The 17,443-nt window shown below is 52.7% G+C and overlaps 2 protein-coding genes across 3 annotated transcripts in view; one reads left to right on the top strand and one right to left on the bottom strand.

Moving 5' to 3' along the window:
* LOC144593236 (D-serine dehydratase) overlaps nt 1–17,443 on the top strand; it is a 555,040-nt gene that overhangs the window by 354,836 nt on the left and 182,761 nt on the right. The window lies entirely within an intron of this gene.
* nbeal2 (neurobeachin-like 2) overlaps nt 1–17,443 on the bottom strand; it is a 147,645-nt gene that overhangs the window by 3,013 nt on the left and 127,189 nt on the right. Inside the window, 5 exon segments of the mRNA XM_078398453.1 lie at nt 924–1,072; nt 9,724–9,885; nt 11,969–12,085; nt 14,033–14,127; nt 14,574–14,746. Coding sequence (XP_078254579.1) covers nt 924–1,072; nt 9,724–9,885; nt 11,969–12,085; nt 14,033–14,127; nt 14,574–14,746 — 696 coding nt within the window.

The raw sequence follows: 17,443 nt of genomic DNA, 5'->3' as shown, positions 1-17,443 counted from the left end.
CTTACAGGACAAACCAATTTAGCCCAATATACAGGATGTCACAGGCTAATAAGGGACAGTTGGCAACCCTATCCACAGTCCTTAAGGCCTGGGTTGAGTGGATGTGGAGAGGATGTTTCCACTAGTGGGAGAGTCTAGGGCCAGAGGCCACAGCATCAGAATAAAAGGTCGTACCTTTGGAAAAGAGGCGAGGAGGAATTTATTTAGTCAGAGGGTGGAATTCATTGCCACAGAAGGCTGTGGAGGCCAAGTCATGGGGTATTTTTATGGCGGAGATTGGCAGATTCTTGATCAGTGCGGGTGTCAGGGGTTATGGGGAGAAGGCAGGAGAATGGGGTTAGGAGGGAGAGATCGATCAGCCGTGATTGAATGGCGGAGTAGACTCGATGGGCCGAATGGCCTAATTCTGCTCCTAGAAGGTATGAACACTGATGAAGGTCACTCAGGGGAAGGTCCACCTGGAAGATGATGAATGCCTTGGGCTCAGGGAAAGCACGGCAGACCAGGGGGTCGCTGGTCGGCGCGGACTCGGTGGTCCGAAGGGGCTGTTTCCGTGCCGTATCTCTGAACGAAACGAAAGTGCGGCACGGTGGCGCAGTGGTAGAGTTGCTGCCTTGCAGCACATACAGCGCCGGAGACGCAGGTTCGATCCCGACTACGGGCGCCGTCTGTACGGAGTTTGTACGTTCTCCCAGTGACCTGAGTGGGGTTTTCTCCGGGTGCTCCGGTTTCCTCCCACACTCACAAAGACGTGCAGGTTTGCAGGTTAATTGGCTTGGGAAAAGTATATATTGTCCCTTGTGTGTGTAGGATTGTGTTAGTGTGCGGGGATCGCTGGTCGGCGCGGACTCGGTGGGCCTGTTTCCGCACTGTGTCTCTAAACTAAACTAAACTAAGCACGCGCCAATGATAAACCAAACTACCTTTGAAGGTCCCGGACGTGCAGGGAGCATTGGTCGGTGCCCAGGACCACAAACTCCTCGACAATACTCATGGTAGTCACCTGCTCATCCAGAATCACGGATGCCAGGTGCTTGCCGTTCACAGAATAAAGGTGCAAGAAGATTTTATCCTTGATTGACAACAACAAAACAAAGCACAGGGCCAATGAACAAAGGAGACGGCAGACAAGAGACATCAAAATCCCACAATCTGCATGGTGGCACAGCGGGTAGAGCCTTCTGCCTCACAGCGCCAGAGTCCCAGGTTCGATCCTGACCTCTTTTTTTTTTTTTTTTTAATATATAAAAGTTTTATTCCAAAGAAAAACATACAAACATACTATGCAAAATGTGATCAAACAAAAGCCGCCTGTATCGGCAGTTTACAAATTAAACAATTATCACATTAAAATCCCGCCATCTCTGTCAACAATACATTCAACCCCCCGCGGCGACCAGCGTTCCCGGAAGGCCACCAGAGTCCCCGTGGACACCGCGTGTTCCCTCTCCAGGGACACGCGGGCACGGACGTAAGCCCGGAACAGGGGTAGGCAGCCGACTTCTGTGAGGCCGTCGACTGCCTGCTGCCTGGACCCGCGGATGGCCATCTTGGCCAGGCCCAGGAGCAGACCGACAGGGAGACCCTCTCCTCCCTCCTGACCCTCCCCCCTCTGTACCGGGTGCCCAAAAATTAAAATCGTAGGGCTAAAATGGAGCCAGAACTTGAGGAGCAGCCCCTTCAGATACTGGAACAGGGGCTGTAACCTCACGCACTCTGTTTACAAATGGTACACGGTCTCCTCCTCACCGCAGAAGTGACAGGCGGCAGACGAGACCGTGAACTGGCTCAAGTATCTGTTACAGGCTATAGCCTTATGCAACACTCTCCACCCCAGGTCCCCGATGTAAAGCGGGAGGACCCCCTTATAGAGAGACCTCCACTGGGGACCGCTCCCGCCGTCAGGTGGTAACACGGACCGCCAGGGCGTGTCCGGACGGAAGACGAGAGCGAGGAAGTGGAGAGTGTGCAGGAGCAGCCTGTACAAAACGCGCCTCTCCGCGTCACGGAACGGCACGCTGGGCATCTGGGAAAGGCGGCTCATATTGCGTGGGGCCGGCTCTCGGGAAGGGACCCGTGCCGTGGGCCCGATGAGCAATTCCGACGGAGCGGGGGTAAGCCCAGTCGGAATCGCTCCACGCACACGCCTCTCCTCGACACCCACCGTGACAGGGTGAGGACCGGCCCCCCTCACAACCACAGCACCCCCCTCCCCCTGAGGAGCAGCGCCCTGGCTGAAGGTGACCAAATTCCTGGCTCTCAGGAGATCACGGTAAAAACCAGGCAACTTCCGCCTAGCGCGCTGACTCATGCCCGCTACCGGGAGCCGTGATCCCTCCTGGAGGCAGCGCCCCTGGCAGAAAAAGTACGTGGCCAGCGTGTGCCATCTGGGAGGGCACTCGGAGTACACGTACCTCCGCAAGGTCCTGAGTCGGAGGGCTGCCACCTGAGTGCGGACGCAGACCAGCGCCTGACCGCCCTCCTCCAACGGGAGACTCAGAACCCCAGCAGAGACCCAGTGGTTCCTCTCACCCCAGAAGAAGTTAACTAACCTCCTCTGTATCATGGCGATGAAACGAGAGGACGGGACCAGAGTGGCCAGCCGGTACCACAGCAGAGAGGCCACCAGCTGGTTTATGACCAAAGCCCTACCCCGATATGATAACACACCAAGGAGGCCTGACCAGCGCCCCACACGGGCGACCACCTTCGCCTCCAGCTCCTGCCAATTCGCCTGCCAAGCCCCCTCAGTGGGACTCAGGTAGATCCCCAGATAGAGGAGGTGCGTGGTGCTCCACGCAAAAGCTGCCATCTCCTCCGGCAGGGAGTCCACCTGCCACTGACCCACCAAGAGCCCAGCACACTTCCCCCAGTTGATCCTGGCGGAGGATGCGGCTGAGAACACCCGCTGGCACTCACGCATCCTCCGCAGGTCAACCGGGTCGGTGAACATTAGTAGCACATCGTCGGCGTAGGCCGAGAGAACCACCTCCACCCCCGGCCCCGGCAAATCCAAACCTGCCAGCCGCCTCCGTAGGAGGCACAGGAATGGCTCCACACAGAGGGAATAAAGCTGGCCGGACATGGGGCATCCCTGACGAACCCCCCTTCCAAAGTGAATGGGAGCCAACAAAGAGCCATTGACCTTGACCAGGCACTCTGCGGCAGCGTATAGGAGCCGGACCCGGGCCACAAAATGGGGTCCGAATCCAAACGCCCGCAGAGTCCCGAGAAGGTAGTCGTGTCCCACCCGGTCAAACGCTTTCTCCTGGTCAAGGGAGAGAAAGGCAACTGACTGACCAGCCCTCTGGCACAGATGGATCAGGTCCCGGACCAGATGGATATTGTCCTGGATGGACCGGCCCGGGACTGTGTAGGACTGGTCAGGGTGGATCACATGGGACAGCATGGGCCCCAGGCGATTGGCCAATGCCCGTGCAAAGACTTTGTAACCCGTACTGAGAAGAGAGACCGGGCGCCAGTTCTTCAAGAGGCGGAGATCGCCCTTCTTGGGCAGCAGGACGACGACTGCCCTGCGCCACGAGAAGGGCATCTCCCCGGTCGCCAGGCTCTCCCCCAACACCTTCACATAGTCGCCCCCCAGGTCACCCCAGAAGGCTCGAAGAAACTCCACAGTCAGCCCATCCAGCCCCGGAGACTTGCCCCTACTGAGCTGGTGCAGGGCACCAGTCAACTCCTCCAGAGTTAGGGGATCATCGAGGCGCTCAGCCACCTCTTTGCACACTACGGGTAAGCCCTCCCACAGCACCCCTTGTGCCTCCTCACTAGATGTTCCCTCGGAGAACAGAGTGTCATAGAACGACCTAACTGAGGCACCGATCCTCTCCGGATCCGTGATGGAGGAGCCATCGTCCGCAAGCAACTCGACAAACTGCCTGCGGGCACCTCGGCACTTTTCCAGGGAGAAGAAAAATGGGGAGGCGCGGTCCAGATCGTGCAACATCTGGACTCGCGACCTCACATACGCGCCCCGGGACCTCCTCAGCTGCAAGTCCCTCAGTGCCCCTTTCTTCTCCTGGTACTCCTCCCACTCACATGAGTCCCCCTCCGTCTGACCCAGGCGAGACTCCGAGTCGAGCAACTCTCTCTCAAGCCGTCCGATCTCGGAGTCCCGCCCCTTGGTCGACCCCCTCGTGTAGTCCTGGCAAAACAGACGGACGTAAGCCTTCCCTACATCCCACCACTGCCTTAGGGAAGGGAAACGCCCCTGCCTTTCCCTCCACTCCGCCCAGAACTGCTTGAATGAGTCCCGGAACCGGCGCTCCTCCAGTAGCCGGTTGTTGAAGTGCCAGTACGCGGACCCTGCCCGTGTGCGCGTCGGGATAAAGTCCACTCGCACCAGGCAGTGGTCCGAGCACGGCTCCAACCGCATGGAGGCTGCCGAGACACAGGACACATAAGCCTTAGACACATATACACGGTCAATACGGGAACCACCCCCCTTAAACCTGTATGAGAAGGCGCCGGAGTTGGGATGGAAATTCCTCCAAGCATCTACTAGCTCAAAAGAATCCACCAACTCCCTTAATGTCTTGACCGCTGCCGGATCGCGCTGAATGCCAGAGCGATCTCTCGCCTCAAGGGTACAATTAAAATCACCCCCCAGGAAAACACACTCCCCCCGATCGATGGTGTTCAACAGCGCGGTCACGTCTTGTGTTAACCGCGTCTGCATAGCACCGCTCTTGGGGGCGTACACATTAATAAAATGTAACGGCACGCCATCCAGGGGCACGGCCAGATACAACAACCGGCCTGGTACAATGTCCTGCACCTTGACAATCTCCGGCTGGAAAGATGGGGCCAACAGGAAGGCCACTCCACTGGAAATGGAGGTGAGATGGCTGATGTAGACCCCCCCTTCCCACTCCAGGAGCCAGGTGGGCTCGTCACTAGTCACAGTGTGTGTTTCCTGCAGGAAGCTCACCGCGTACCTCCCGTCCCTCAGCACCGAGAGATGGTGAAACCTACGGAGAGACTCCCTGGCCCCATTAATATTCAGGCTGGCTATAGTGAGCTTCATTTTGAAAGCGCACAAGAACTTTTACCAGCCCCCCTTGACGGAATGGAGCCTCCCCGAGCCCTCTGCCCTTTCTTTAGGGACTTAAAAAGCTCTTGGAGCTGGCGCCGCTCATTTTTCAATACACCTGCCACGTTCCCCTCCTCCTGAAGGATGGCATAAATGGACTGCAAGGGTACCGTCAGGTCTGACCAGAGGTCGACAGCCAGATCTGCCTTATTCCTCTTCCCTCTGCTGTCCTTCAGAAACTTCCGGAGTTCCCAGATATCAACAAGCCGAGACACGGGGCTGCGGGTGGGACAGTCCATCAACTCACTGTCGCTGGACTCCACGTCCCCCTCCTCCTCCCACTCAATGTCTGAGCCCGAGTCTGGATAGTTCTGACTCCCAGCCGCCTCGCTCACCCCTCCCTGTGAGGTGGGCGGGTCGGCCACATCACCCGGTCCCTCCTCCGTCACCATCCCACCCCCAGGATCAGTGACGGGGGCAGGTACCGGTACCTCTAACTGTGGCAAGCTGCCTGGTAAATGGCCAGGCTCCTGCGCACCCCCACCGCCCTCTGTAACCGGATTGGGGGCAGTGATGTTGGAGGAAGTCTCCGGGGCGGGCAGTGAGAGGGTACGTCTGGAGTCCGACCGAAGGACACGATCCGAGACGACCATGTCCTCCTTCGCACCCAGGGCACCCGGCCCAGCACCGTCACCCAGAGAGTCCCCGTCCCCCACCACCAGGGGAACCACCTTGCTCTGGCCCTCAGGGGGCGATGTTCCCGGAGTCTCCCCTGCTCCCTCAGCCGATGGGGCAGCACATCCCTCAATAGGACTCGTAGCCTCAATGGGGAGCATGGGCTGGGGACCCACCCCCACACTCAAGTCCCCCCCATCAATCTTCCCCTGGTCACCCTCTAAGCCAGCGGACGCAATCCCTGGGGGAACAGCCCCCTGGGGTAGTGTGTCACCACTCTCAGGTGGTCCCTGCACTACAGAGGCATCCTCCTGCCCAGAGGAAGCGTGTACTGGGTACTCTGCCTCAACAGGGGAGAAACAAATCCCTTCAGGTCGCCCCTGACCTTCAGGGCCGTTCTCCGTGTCAGAGGACCCGTGCCTCCTCCTCTTATAACCACTAGCGTGCGGTGGTACAGTCAGCTCCATTGCTGAAGCCTGTTCCTCCGCCCCGCCATCTACCTGCTCATCCTCTCCAGCCCTCAGACCCTCAGGCTCAGAGGCGAGCTCGATAATATCTACTGCCGGGGGACCCTCATTAAGGTGACCTTCTGCCTGGCGTCCCGCTTGAACGTTCTTCTTCTTCCTTTTAGCTTTCTTACTCTTCTGTCTCTCCCAGTGCCCCTCATCCACCCCCCACACTGCACCGGCATCCTCCGCCACAGGTACGGGACATGGGGGTGGTGGGGGAATGGAGGATGGGAGCAAGGGAACAAAGTCATCACGGGCCACCGTGGTAGAACCAGCAGCCCCAGATGGGCCAGCACTGCCTTCCTGGGCCACCTTGGTGGAGCTGGCAGCCCGGTGCTTGGGACAATTCCTGCGGAAATGCCCCACCTCTTTGCATGCATGGCAGCGTGCTTGGCCCGTGTTCCAAAACACGCGATAGCAGAATCCTTCCCATTCAACCTCAAAACTCCCCTCCATATCAATCCCCTGTGCCAGCTGTATGTACACGCGGCGATTGAACGTTAATACATGCTGCATTTCGGGATCATCCAACCTATGCAACAGTTTGGTGGGCCCAGACCGCACCTCCCCCAGCTTAGTTACATGTGGGAGCAGGAGCGCGTCCGGAACATAAGGGGGAACGTTGGACAGCATGACCGGCAGCACGGGCCGTCCCCATGGGTCCACCGCCATGTAAATCCCAGCTACCGTGATCCCCCTTTCCAATGCGGTAGCCACCGACTGCTCATTCTTTAGGATGACAACAGCCTTCCCACTGACCACCGCGCCTGCGATTATGGCCTTCTTGCCAACAGTCTCCCCCAGCGCGGTTAGCACAGCCTTGAAGGTAATGTTGCCCTGCAAGGTCACTTTCACCCCGTGTATACGCCCCAACAACTCATGGCCCTTAGTCACGGAGACTGCCGACTGTACGGCAGCTGCATAATTCTTGGGGGCCGCCATCTTTAGGGCGTGGAGCAAAACAAAACGTCTCAGTATTTTATAAGTCAAAGCAGTCTTTCTGCTATTGCTGCACCTCCACGCATTTGCAGCAGTTTAAAGTCTTGTGAAGGCTTTCCTGGCAAAGCAACAGAAGCAGTCTCCTCCTGATAAGATAGGGAAAAGTCCGTGCCAATCCTCCCGTCGTAGAAAATGGAGCTTCCGGAGGCTTCTTCCCCAGGTCTCGGTCGCCCTCCCGGCTTCAACGAAAATCCAATGCACTATTGCCGTACTTACCCGGCACACCTGGACCGGGCAAAGTCGGTGTGGGAGGGAGCTTTCCGATGCTACAGACCACAAACACCGCTCCAGACTCAGCTCCCACCAGTTCAAGTGCAACTTGGCCTTCCGCCAGCCACTGCCGCTCCTACGACTTTCAGAAAACACGAACAAATCCTCCCCAATTAGAGGACTCTTTCAACAAAGAGAGTCTCTGCTTTCCGACAGAAGTCCAAAAAGCAAATTCTGACTGCTTTCGTTTGTCCTCGCCAAACAAATCCTTCGAAAATAATCAAATCCTCACAGCCAGCGCCACACACCCACGTCCGATCCTGACCTTGGGTGCTGTCTGTGTGTGTGTGAGTGTGTGTGTGGAGTTTCCACCTTCACCCTGCAACCGCCTCATGGTTTTGTACACCTCTATAAGATCACCCCTCATCATCCTGCGCTCCAAGAAACATTGTCCAAGGATGTACAGTAGAAAGCAAATTGGCCTTCATAGCGAGAGGATTTGAGTATAGGAGCAAGGAGGTCCTACTGCAGTTGAACAGGGCCCTGATGAGACCGCACCTGGAGTACTGTGTGCAGTTTTGGTCTCCTAGTTTGAGGTAGTGCATTCTTGCTATTGAGGGAGTGTAGCGTAGGTTCACCAGGTTAATTCCCGGGATGGCGGGGTTGACATCTAATGAAAGAATGGATCGACTGGTCTTATATTCACTGGAATTTAGATGAGAGGAGATCTTATAGAAATATATAAAATTATTAAGGGATTAGACAGGCTAGATGCAGGAAAAAATGTTCCCGATGTTGGGGGAGTCCAGAACCAGGGGATCACAGTACAAGTATAAGGGGTGGGCTATTTAGGACTGTGATGAGGAAAATTGTTTTCATCCAGAGAGTTGTGAATCTGTGGAATTCTCTGCCACAGAAGGCAGTGGAGGCCAATTCACTGGATGTATTGGAGAGAGAGTTAGATTTAGCTCTTAGGGCTAACGGAATCAAGGGATATGGGGAGAAAGCAGGAACGAGGTACTGATTGTGGATGTTCAGCCATGATCACATTGAATGGCAGCGTAGGATCTACTGATTCTCACGACAGAAGGCAACGAGCAAAAGACACTGAGGTGAGCCAGACACCTTGAGTCCCGTTTATTCCAGAAGCCCCTACTAAGAGTGTAACCCACACTCTCACCGATCATAACCCACGGTTATCACAAATTGCTGGAGTAACTCAGCATCTGGGTCAGGCAGCATCTCTGGAGAGAAGGCTGCTGAGATGCTGCCTGATCCAAGGACGTACACGCCACTGGAAATAAATGGGTCTACTGTGGATAGGGTGAGCAGTTTTAAATACCTGGGAGTCCACATCACAGAGGATCTGACATGGGCAACACACATTGCCGCACTGGTGGGTAAGGCAAAGCAGTGCCTTTACCACCTTAGACAGCTGAGGAAATTCAGAGTGTCTCTGAGGATCCTTCATTGCTTCTACTCTGGGGCTGTAGAGAGCATCCTGTCCGGCAACATCACAGTCTGGTTTGGGAACAGCTCTGCCCAGGACAGGATGGCCCTGCAGAGAGTAGTGCGTTCGGCTGAACGCACCATGGGAACTAGACTCGCCCCCCTGCAGGACCTATACATCAGGAGGTGCAGATCGAGAGCAAGTAAGATTGTGAGGGACCCCTGCCACCCCAGTAACGGACTGTTCCAGCTGCTACGGTCAGGCAAACGCCTCCGCTGTCACGCTGTGAAAACAGAGAGGGCGAGACGGAGTTTCTTCCCACAGGCCATCAGGACTGTTAACTATTATAACTCCAGGGACTAAATTTTGTCTTTTCTGTATTAACTTTAATTTATATGCTGTAACTGTAATTCTTTTTTTTTGTGCACAATCCGCAGGCATTGTCACTTTCATTTCACTGCACATCGTGTATGTGTACGTGACAAATAAACTTGACTTGACTTGAGCATCTGCAGTTATTTTCCTACACAATCATAACCTGTGTGCTGATAAGGTCAGGGAGTGCGTCTGACCTTGGAGTTGCTATTGTCTTGTGGCTGGACCTTGTCTGTGAAGCTGTTGGCGGGTCTCTAGCGGTGAGAGGCTGTACGCAAAACCAACGCGGGCGTGAAGGCGCCACGGTCTCGAAGGGCCAAATACCCTACGCTAAAGTCCGAGCCTGCCCCGACCTCCCCCCTACATCTCTGACCCTGGAGAGCTGGCAAGCTGTAAGGCAGCATCCCTACCACCATGACGCCCCGAAGCACAGTTTGTGCGCCATGCGGCGTTACCTTTGGTGCGGGCCTGCTGTCTATGGTGCTGTGGATGACAATCTGACCCTCACATCCAACCACCAGGGTGCTGATGGTGACGGGGAGAGTGGTCTCACACGGGGGCCTCAGGGTCCGGGTGAACTGGCCCCGCCGGACGGTATGTATGTTCACGGTGCCGTCCTGCGGAACAAAACAAAAGCTGCGGTCCATCTTTGCTGGTCCAGAACAAGGGGCCACTGTTTAAGAATAAGGGGTGGGCCATTTAGAACGGAGATGAGGAAAAAAAATTTCAGTCAGAGAGTTGTGAATCTGTGGAATTCTCTGCTTCAGAAGGCAGTGGAGGCCAATTCTCTGAATGCATTCAAGAGAGAACTAGATAGAGCTCTTAAGGATAGCGGAGTCAGGGGGTATGGGGAGAAGGCAGGAACGGGGTACTGATTGAGAATGATCATCCATGATCATATTGAATGGCGGTGCTGGCTCGAAGGGCCGAATGGCCTCCTCCTGCACCTATTGTCTATTGTCTATAGAAGGCTATGGAGGCCAAGTGAATGAATATTTTTTAAGGCAGAGATATATAGATACTTGATTAGTTCCGGTGTCAGGGGTTATGGGGAGAAGGCAGGAGAATGGGGTTAGAAGGGAGAGATCGATCAGCCATGATTGAATGGCAGAGTAGACTTGAGGGGCCGAATGGCCTAATTCTGCTCCGATCACTTATGAATACGAATAAACTTAAATCCAACCCTAAAATGTCTTTATTTCTCGTCCTGATGCATATGGGGTTAGGAGGGAGAGATAGAACAGCCATTTATTCACAAAATGCTGGAGTAACTCAGCAGGTCAGGCAGCATCTCGGGAGAGAAGGAATGGGTGACGTTTCGGGTCGAGACCCTTCTTCAGACTGATGTCGGGGGTGGGACAAAGGAAGGATATAGGTGGAGACAGGAAGATAGAGGGAGATCTGGGAAGGAGGAGGGGAAGGGAGGGACAGAGGAGCTATCTGAAGTTGGAGAAGTCGACGTTCATACCACCGGGCTGCAAGCTGCCCAGGCGAAATATGAGGTGCTGCTCCTCCAATTTCCGGCGGGCCTCACTATGGCACTGGAGGAGGCCCATGACAGAAAGGTCAGACTGGGAATGGGAGGGGGAGTTAAAGTGCTGGGCCACCGGGAGATCAGTTGCGTTAATGCGGACCGAGCGCAGGTGTTCAGCGAAGCGATCGCCGAGCCTGCGCTTGGTTTCGCCGATATAGAACAGCCATGATTGACTGGCAGAGTAGACTCGATGGGCCGAATGGTCAGATACTGCTCCTATCACTTATGGCCTTATGATAAACGGGAGACATTTTACCTGTACCTTATGAACTTATAAACCAAACTAAATTGAGTGGAACATTGGCGTGAGATCAGAGATGGAGGATAAACAACCTTTCTCAGGGTTGGGGGATGGATGGAGACTGGGTGCATATGTGACATTCGGGCGGTCACGGTGGCGCAGCGGTAGAGTTGCTGCCTTACAGCGAATGCAGCGCCGGAGACCCGGGTTCCATCCCGACTACGTGCGCCGTCTGTACGGAGTTTGTACGTTCTCCCCGTGACCTGCGTGGGATTTCTCCGAAATCTTCGGTTTCCTCCCACACTCCAAAGACGTGCAGGTTTGTTGGTTAATCTTATTATTGTTCCCGTTATTGGGGAAGTCCAGAACAAGGAGCCACAGTTTAAGGATGAGGGGGAAGTCTTTTAGGACCGAGATGAGAAAGTTTTTTTTCACACAGAGTGGTGAATCTGTGGAATTCTCTGCCACAGAAGGTAGTTGAGGCCAGTTCATTGGCTATATTTAAGAGGGAGTTAGATGTGGCCCTTGTGGCTAAAGGGATCAGGGGGTATGGAGAGAAGGCAGGTACAGGATACTGAGTTGGATGATCAGCCATGATCACATTGAATGGCGGTGCAGGCTCGAAGGGCCGAATGGCCTACTCCTGCACCTATTTTCTATGTTTCAATGTTTCTAATTGGCTTGGTATAAATGTAAAAATTGCCCCCAGTGGGTGTAGGGTAGTGTTAGTGTGTGGGGATCGGGGGTCCACGAGCAGCTTAGTTTAGAGATAGGGCGCGGAAACACCCAGTAGGCCGAAAGGCCTGCTTCCGCGCTGTATCTCTAAACTAAACTAAACCAGGCCGATCTTCGAGGCAGTGAATGGAAGTGGTTTCATGAATGGCGTAGCCGAGTGACGCAAGTGTTGAGGCTGAGGGCACCTTACCTTGGAGCCTGACACTGCCATGTCCAGCTCAGTGCTAATGGCCACGCAGGTCACCGCGTCATCGTGTCCGTACAGCACTTGCACCGGCTTCTGGGCCAGGCCGCTCGCAAATCCACCCTGACAACACACGCAGACACGATCAATGGGCACGGATTATTCAATCAAATCGAATTGAATATTCTATCGTCACACGTGACAAGTCAGAGTGAAACTGTTTGCCTGCAGACCCGTGCTGAGGTATGCAAATAGCCACCACATAAAGGGCAAACTTACAAAAGACAATAGGTGCAGGAGTTGGCCATTCGGCCATTCGAGCCAGCACCACCATTCACTGTGATCACGGCTGATCATCCATAATCAGTACCCCTTTCCTGCCTTCTCCCCATACCCCCTGACTCCGCTATCTTTAAGAGCTCTATCTAACTCTCTCTTGAAAGTATCCAGAGAATTGGCCTCCACTGCCTTCTGAGGCAGAGAATTCCACAGATTCACAACTCTGACTGAAAAAGTTTTTCCTCATCTCCGTTCTAAATGGCCTACCCCTTATTCTTAAACTGTGGCCTCTGGTTCTGGACTCCCCCAACATTGGGAACATGTTTCCTGCCTCTAACGTGTCCAACCCCTTAATAATCTTATACGTTTCGATAAGATCCCCTCTCATCCTTCTAAATTCCAGTGTATACAAGCCCAGTCGCTCCAGTCTTTCAACATATGACAGTCCCGCCATTCCGGGAATTAACCTAGTAAATCTACGCTGCACGCCCTCAATAGCAAGAATATCCTTCCTCAAATTTGGAGACCAAAACTGCCTGGCAGCCTGGCAAAACTGTCACCTCCCTGGCACCGAGCCCAGCATTATCAAGGTGCAGTCCGTTAAACTGGTTCTATGCAAGGGACTCTTCATCAGCCATGGAGCTGAATTAGGCCATTCAACCCATCAAGTCCACTCCGCCATTCACTGAGGGCCGATCTACCTCTCAACCCCATTCCCCTGCAATCTGAATCCTCCAGAGAGTCATTGACATGAAACGTTAACTCTGGTCCATTCTCCACAAATGCTTCCTGATCTGCTGAGTATTTCAGGTCTTTGGTTTTGTTTATTGTTAAATAAGATTCTTTAAATACTTTTATTAAATAAGATCACTTTATGTTCATAAATCATCGGAGCAGAATTAGGCCATTCAGCCCGTCAAGTCTAGTCCCCATTCAATAATCTTACCCTCTCTCAACCCCTATCTCCTGCCTTCTCAAGCAATCTCCCAGATGTTCTAGTGGCCAGAGATCCTAGGGTGACGGAGGAACTGAAGGAAATTCACATTAGGCAGGAAATGGTGTTGGGTAGACTGATGGGACTGAAGGCTGATAAATCCCCAGGGCCTGATGGTCTGCTTCCCAGAGTACTTTAGGAGGTGGCGCTAGAAATCGTGGACGCATTGGTGATCATTTTCCAATGTTCTATAGATTCAGGATCAGTTCCTGTGGATTGGAGGGTAGCTAATGTTGTCCCACTTTTTAAGAAAGGAGGGAGAGAGAAAACGGGAAATTATAGACCAGTGGATGTGGAGAGGATGTTTCCACTACTGGGAGAGTCGAGGACTGAGAGGTCACAGCCTCGGAATGAAAGGATGTTCCTTTAGGAAGGAGATGAGGAGGAATTTCTTTAGTCAGAGGGTGGTGAATCTGTGGAATTCGTTGCCGCAGAAGGCTGTGGAGGCCAAGTCAATGGATATTTTAAGGCAGAGATAGATAGATTCTTGATTAGTGTGGGTGTCAGGGTTTATGGGGAGAAGGCAGGAGAATGGGGTTGAGAGGGGGAGATAGTTCAGCCATGATTGAATGGCGGAGTAGACTTGATGGGCCGAATAACCTAATTCTGCTCCTATCACTTATGAACATGAATAAACTTAAATCCAACCCTAAAATGTCTTTATTTCTCGTCCTGATGCATATGGGGTTAGGAGGTAGAGATACAGCAGCCATGATTGAATGTCAGAGTAGACTTGATGGGCCAAGCCTAAAAAGTCCCTATTTCTCACCCTGATGCATAAACGGGAAGCATTTTACCTGTTGTATGACCTGCCACACCATGCAGGTGGTGTCTCTTGATCCAGAGATCAGGTAAATGCCACAGAGGTCCAGTGCTAGACAGGTCACTATGTCTGTAGGGAGAAAAAACGTGATTCAGTCAAATGCATACAAAGCCGTTTAAGGGATGTGTTTGACATAGAGTGAGTGGGGCGGCATAGAGTTTAATTTAGATTTAGAGATACAGCGCGGAAACAAGCCCTTTCGGCCCACCGGGTCCGCGCCGACCAGCGATCCCCGCACATTAACACTATCCTACACCCATTAGGGACAATTTTTACATTTGCCAAGCCAATTAACCTACAAACCTGCACGTCTTTGGAGTGTGGGAGGAAACCGAAGATCTCGGAGAAAACCCACGCAGGTCACGGGGAGAACGTACAAACTCCGTACAGACGGCGCCCGTAGTCGGGATGGAACCCGGGTCTCCGGCGCTGCATTCGCTGTAAGGCGGCGACTCTACCGCTGCGCCACCGTGCCGCCACGGTGCATTGAGCCACGGCGTTTGGCCATTACTAACCGATGTGCCTGGTGACGTGTCCGGTCACTTTGCCTTTGCTCAGGGACGTTACGCGGAGACTGTTGTCCCAGTGCCCCCCGCTGAACAGCAGCTTCCCATCGTGGGAGACCACCAGGATCTTTGGCGACAAATCGATACCAGGAGCGAGCGGGCCCGACAGGAAACGCTGAGTCCTGCGACAACAGAAAGCCAACGTCCAGGGTTAGTCGATTGCCACCCGTACCGAGGTACAGTGAAAAGCTTTTGTTACGTGCTGACCAGTCAGCGGAAAGACAGCACGTGATCACAATCACTATCACAATGTACAGATACATGATAAAAGCAACAATGTGAATCATAGGTCACAAGGTCGTAAGGGATAGGAGCAGAATAGACAATAGACAATAGACAATAGGTGCAGGAGTAGGCCATTCAGCCCTTCGAGCCAGCACCGCCATTCAATGCGATCATGGCTGATCACTCTCAATCAGTACCCCGTTCCTGCCTTCTCCCCATACCCCCTCACTCCGCTATCCTTAAGAGCTCTATCTAGCTCTCTCTTGAAAGCATCCAACGAACTGGCCTCCACTGCCTTCTGAGGCAGAGAATTCCACACCTTCACCACTCTCTGACTGAAAAAGTTCTTCCTCATCTCCGTTCTAAATGGCCTACCCCTTATTCTTAAACTGTGGCCCCTTGTTCTGGACTCCCCCAACATTGGGAACATGTTTCCTGCCTCTAATGTGTCCAATCCCCTAATTATCTTATATGTTTCAATAAGATCCCCCCTCATCCTTCTAAATTCTAGTGTATACAAGCCCAATCGCTCCAGCCTTTCAACATACGACAGTCCCGCCATTCCGGGAATTAACCTGGTGAACCTACGCTGCACGCCCTCCATAGCAAGAATATCCTTCCTCAAATTTGGAGACCAAAACTGCACACAGTACTCCAGGTGCGGTCTCACCAGGGCCCGGTACAACTGTAGAAGGACCTCTTTGCTCCTATACTCAACTCCTCTTGTTACAAAGGCCAACATTTCAGGCCATTCGGCCCATCAAGTCTACTCCGCCATTCAATCATGGCTGATCTATCTTTCCCTCCTAACCCCATTCTCCTGCCTTCTCCCCATAACCCCTGACACCCGTACCAATCAAGAATCTATCTATCTCTGCCTTAAAAATATCCACTGACTTGGCCTCCACAGCCTTCTGTGGCAAAGAATTCCACAGATTCAGCACCCTCTGACTAAAGTAATTTCTCCTCATCTTTTTCCTAAAAGAACGTCCTTTAATTCTGAGGCTGTGACCTCTAGTCCTAGACTCTCCCACTAGTGGTAACATCCTCTCCACATCCACGCTATCCAGGCCTTCCACTATTCGGTAGGTTTCAATGAGGTCCCCCCTCATTCTTCTAAACTCCAGCGAGTACAGGCCCAGTGCCAACAAACGCTCATCATAGGCGAACCCACTCATGCCTGGGATCCTGGAATATCGTTAAATACAAGATAATGTCCAGTAAAGTCCGATTAAAGATAGTCCGAGGGTCTCCAATGAGGTAGTTGGTAGCTCAAGACTGTGTAGTTTAGTTTATTGTCACGTGTACCGAGGTACAGTGAAAAGCTTTTGTTGCGTGCTAACCAGTCAGCGGAAAGACAATACATGATCACAATCGAGCCGTCTACAGTGTACAGACAGATACATGATAATGGAATAACATTTAGTGCAAGGTAAAACCAGTAAAGTCCGATCAAAGATAGTCCAACAGTAGTTCAGGACAACTCTCTCATTGGTGATAGAATGGTTCAGTTGCCTGACAATAGCTTAGTTTAGTTTAGTTCAGTTTATTGTCACGTGTACCGAGGTACAGTGAAAAGCTTTTGTTGCGCGCTATGCAGTCAGCAGAAAGACAATGCATGATTACAGTCGAGCCATTTACAGTGTATAGATAGATACAAGATAAGGGAATAATGTTTAGTGCAAGGTAAAGCCAGCAAAGTCCGATCAAGGATAGTCCGAGGGTCACCAATGAGGTAGATAGTAGTTCAGGCCTGTTATAGACAATAGACAATAGACAATAGGTGCAGGAGGAGGCCATTCGGCCCTTCAAGCAAGCACCGCCATTCAATTTGATCATGGCTGATCATTCTCAATCAGTACCCCGTTCCTGCCTTCTCCCCATACCCCCTGACTCCGCTATCCTTAAGAGCTCTATCTAGCTCTCTCTTGAATGCATTCAGCGAATTGGCCTCCACTGCCTTCTGAGGCAGAGAATTCCACAGATTCACAACTCTCTGACTGAAAAGGTTTTTCCTCATCTCAGTTCTAAATGGCCTACCCCTTATTCTTAAACTGTGGCCCCTTGTTCTGGACTCCCCCAACATTGGGAACATGTTTCCTGCCTCTAACGTGTCCAATTAATAATCTCCTTTCATCCTTCTAAATTCTAGTGTATGCAAGCCTAGTCGCTCCAGTTTTTCAACATGATAGTCCCGCCATTCCGGGAATTAACCTAGTAAACCTACGCTGCACACCCTCAATAGCAAGAATATCCTTCCTCAAATTTGGAGACCAAAACTGCACACAGTACTCCAGGTGCGGTCTCACTAGGGCCCTGTACAACTGCAGAAGGACCTCTTTGCTCCTATACTCAATTCCTCTTGTTATGAAGGCCAACATTCCATTGGCTTTCTTCACTGCCTGCTGTACCTGCATGCTTCCTTTCAGTGACTGATGCACTAGGACACCCAGATCTGGTTGTACGTTCCCTTTTCCTAACTTGACACCATTCAGATAATACTCTGCCTTCCTATTCTTACCACCAAAGTGGATAACCTCACACTTATCCACATTAAACTGCATCTGCCATGCATCCGCCCACTCACACAACCT

The sequence above is a fragment of the Rhinoraja longicauda genome, chromosome 4 (assembly GCF_053455715.1).
Source record: "Rhinoraja longicauda isolate Sanriku21f chromosome 4, sRhiLon1.1, whole genome shotgun sequence".
Lineage (NCBI taxonomy): Eukaryota > Metazoa > Chordata > Chondrichthyes > Rajiformes > Arhynchobatidae > Rhinoraja > Rhinoraja longicauda.
Note: the sequence above shows the minus strand (reverse complement) of the source record. Positions and strands in the feature narration are given on the sequence as shown.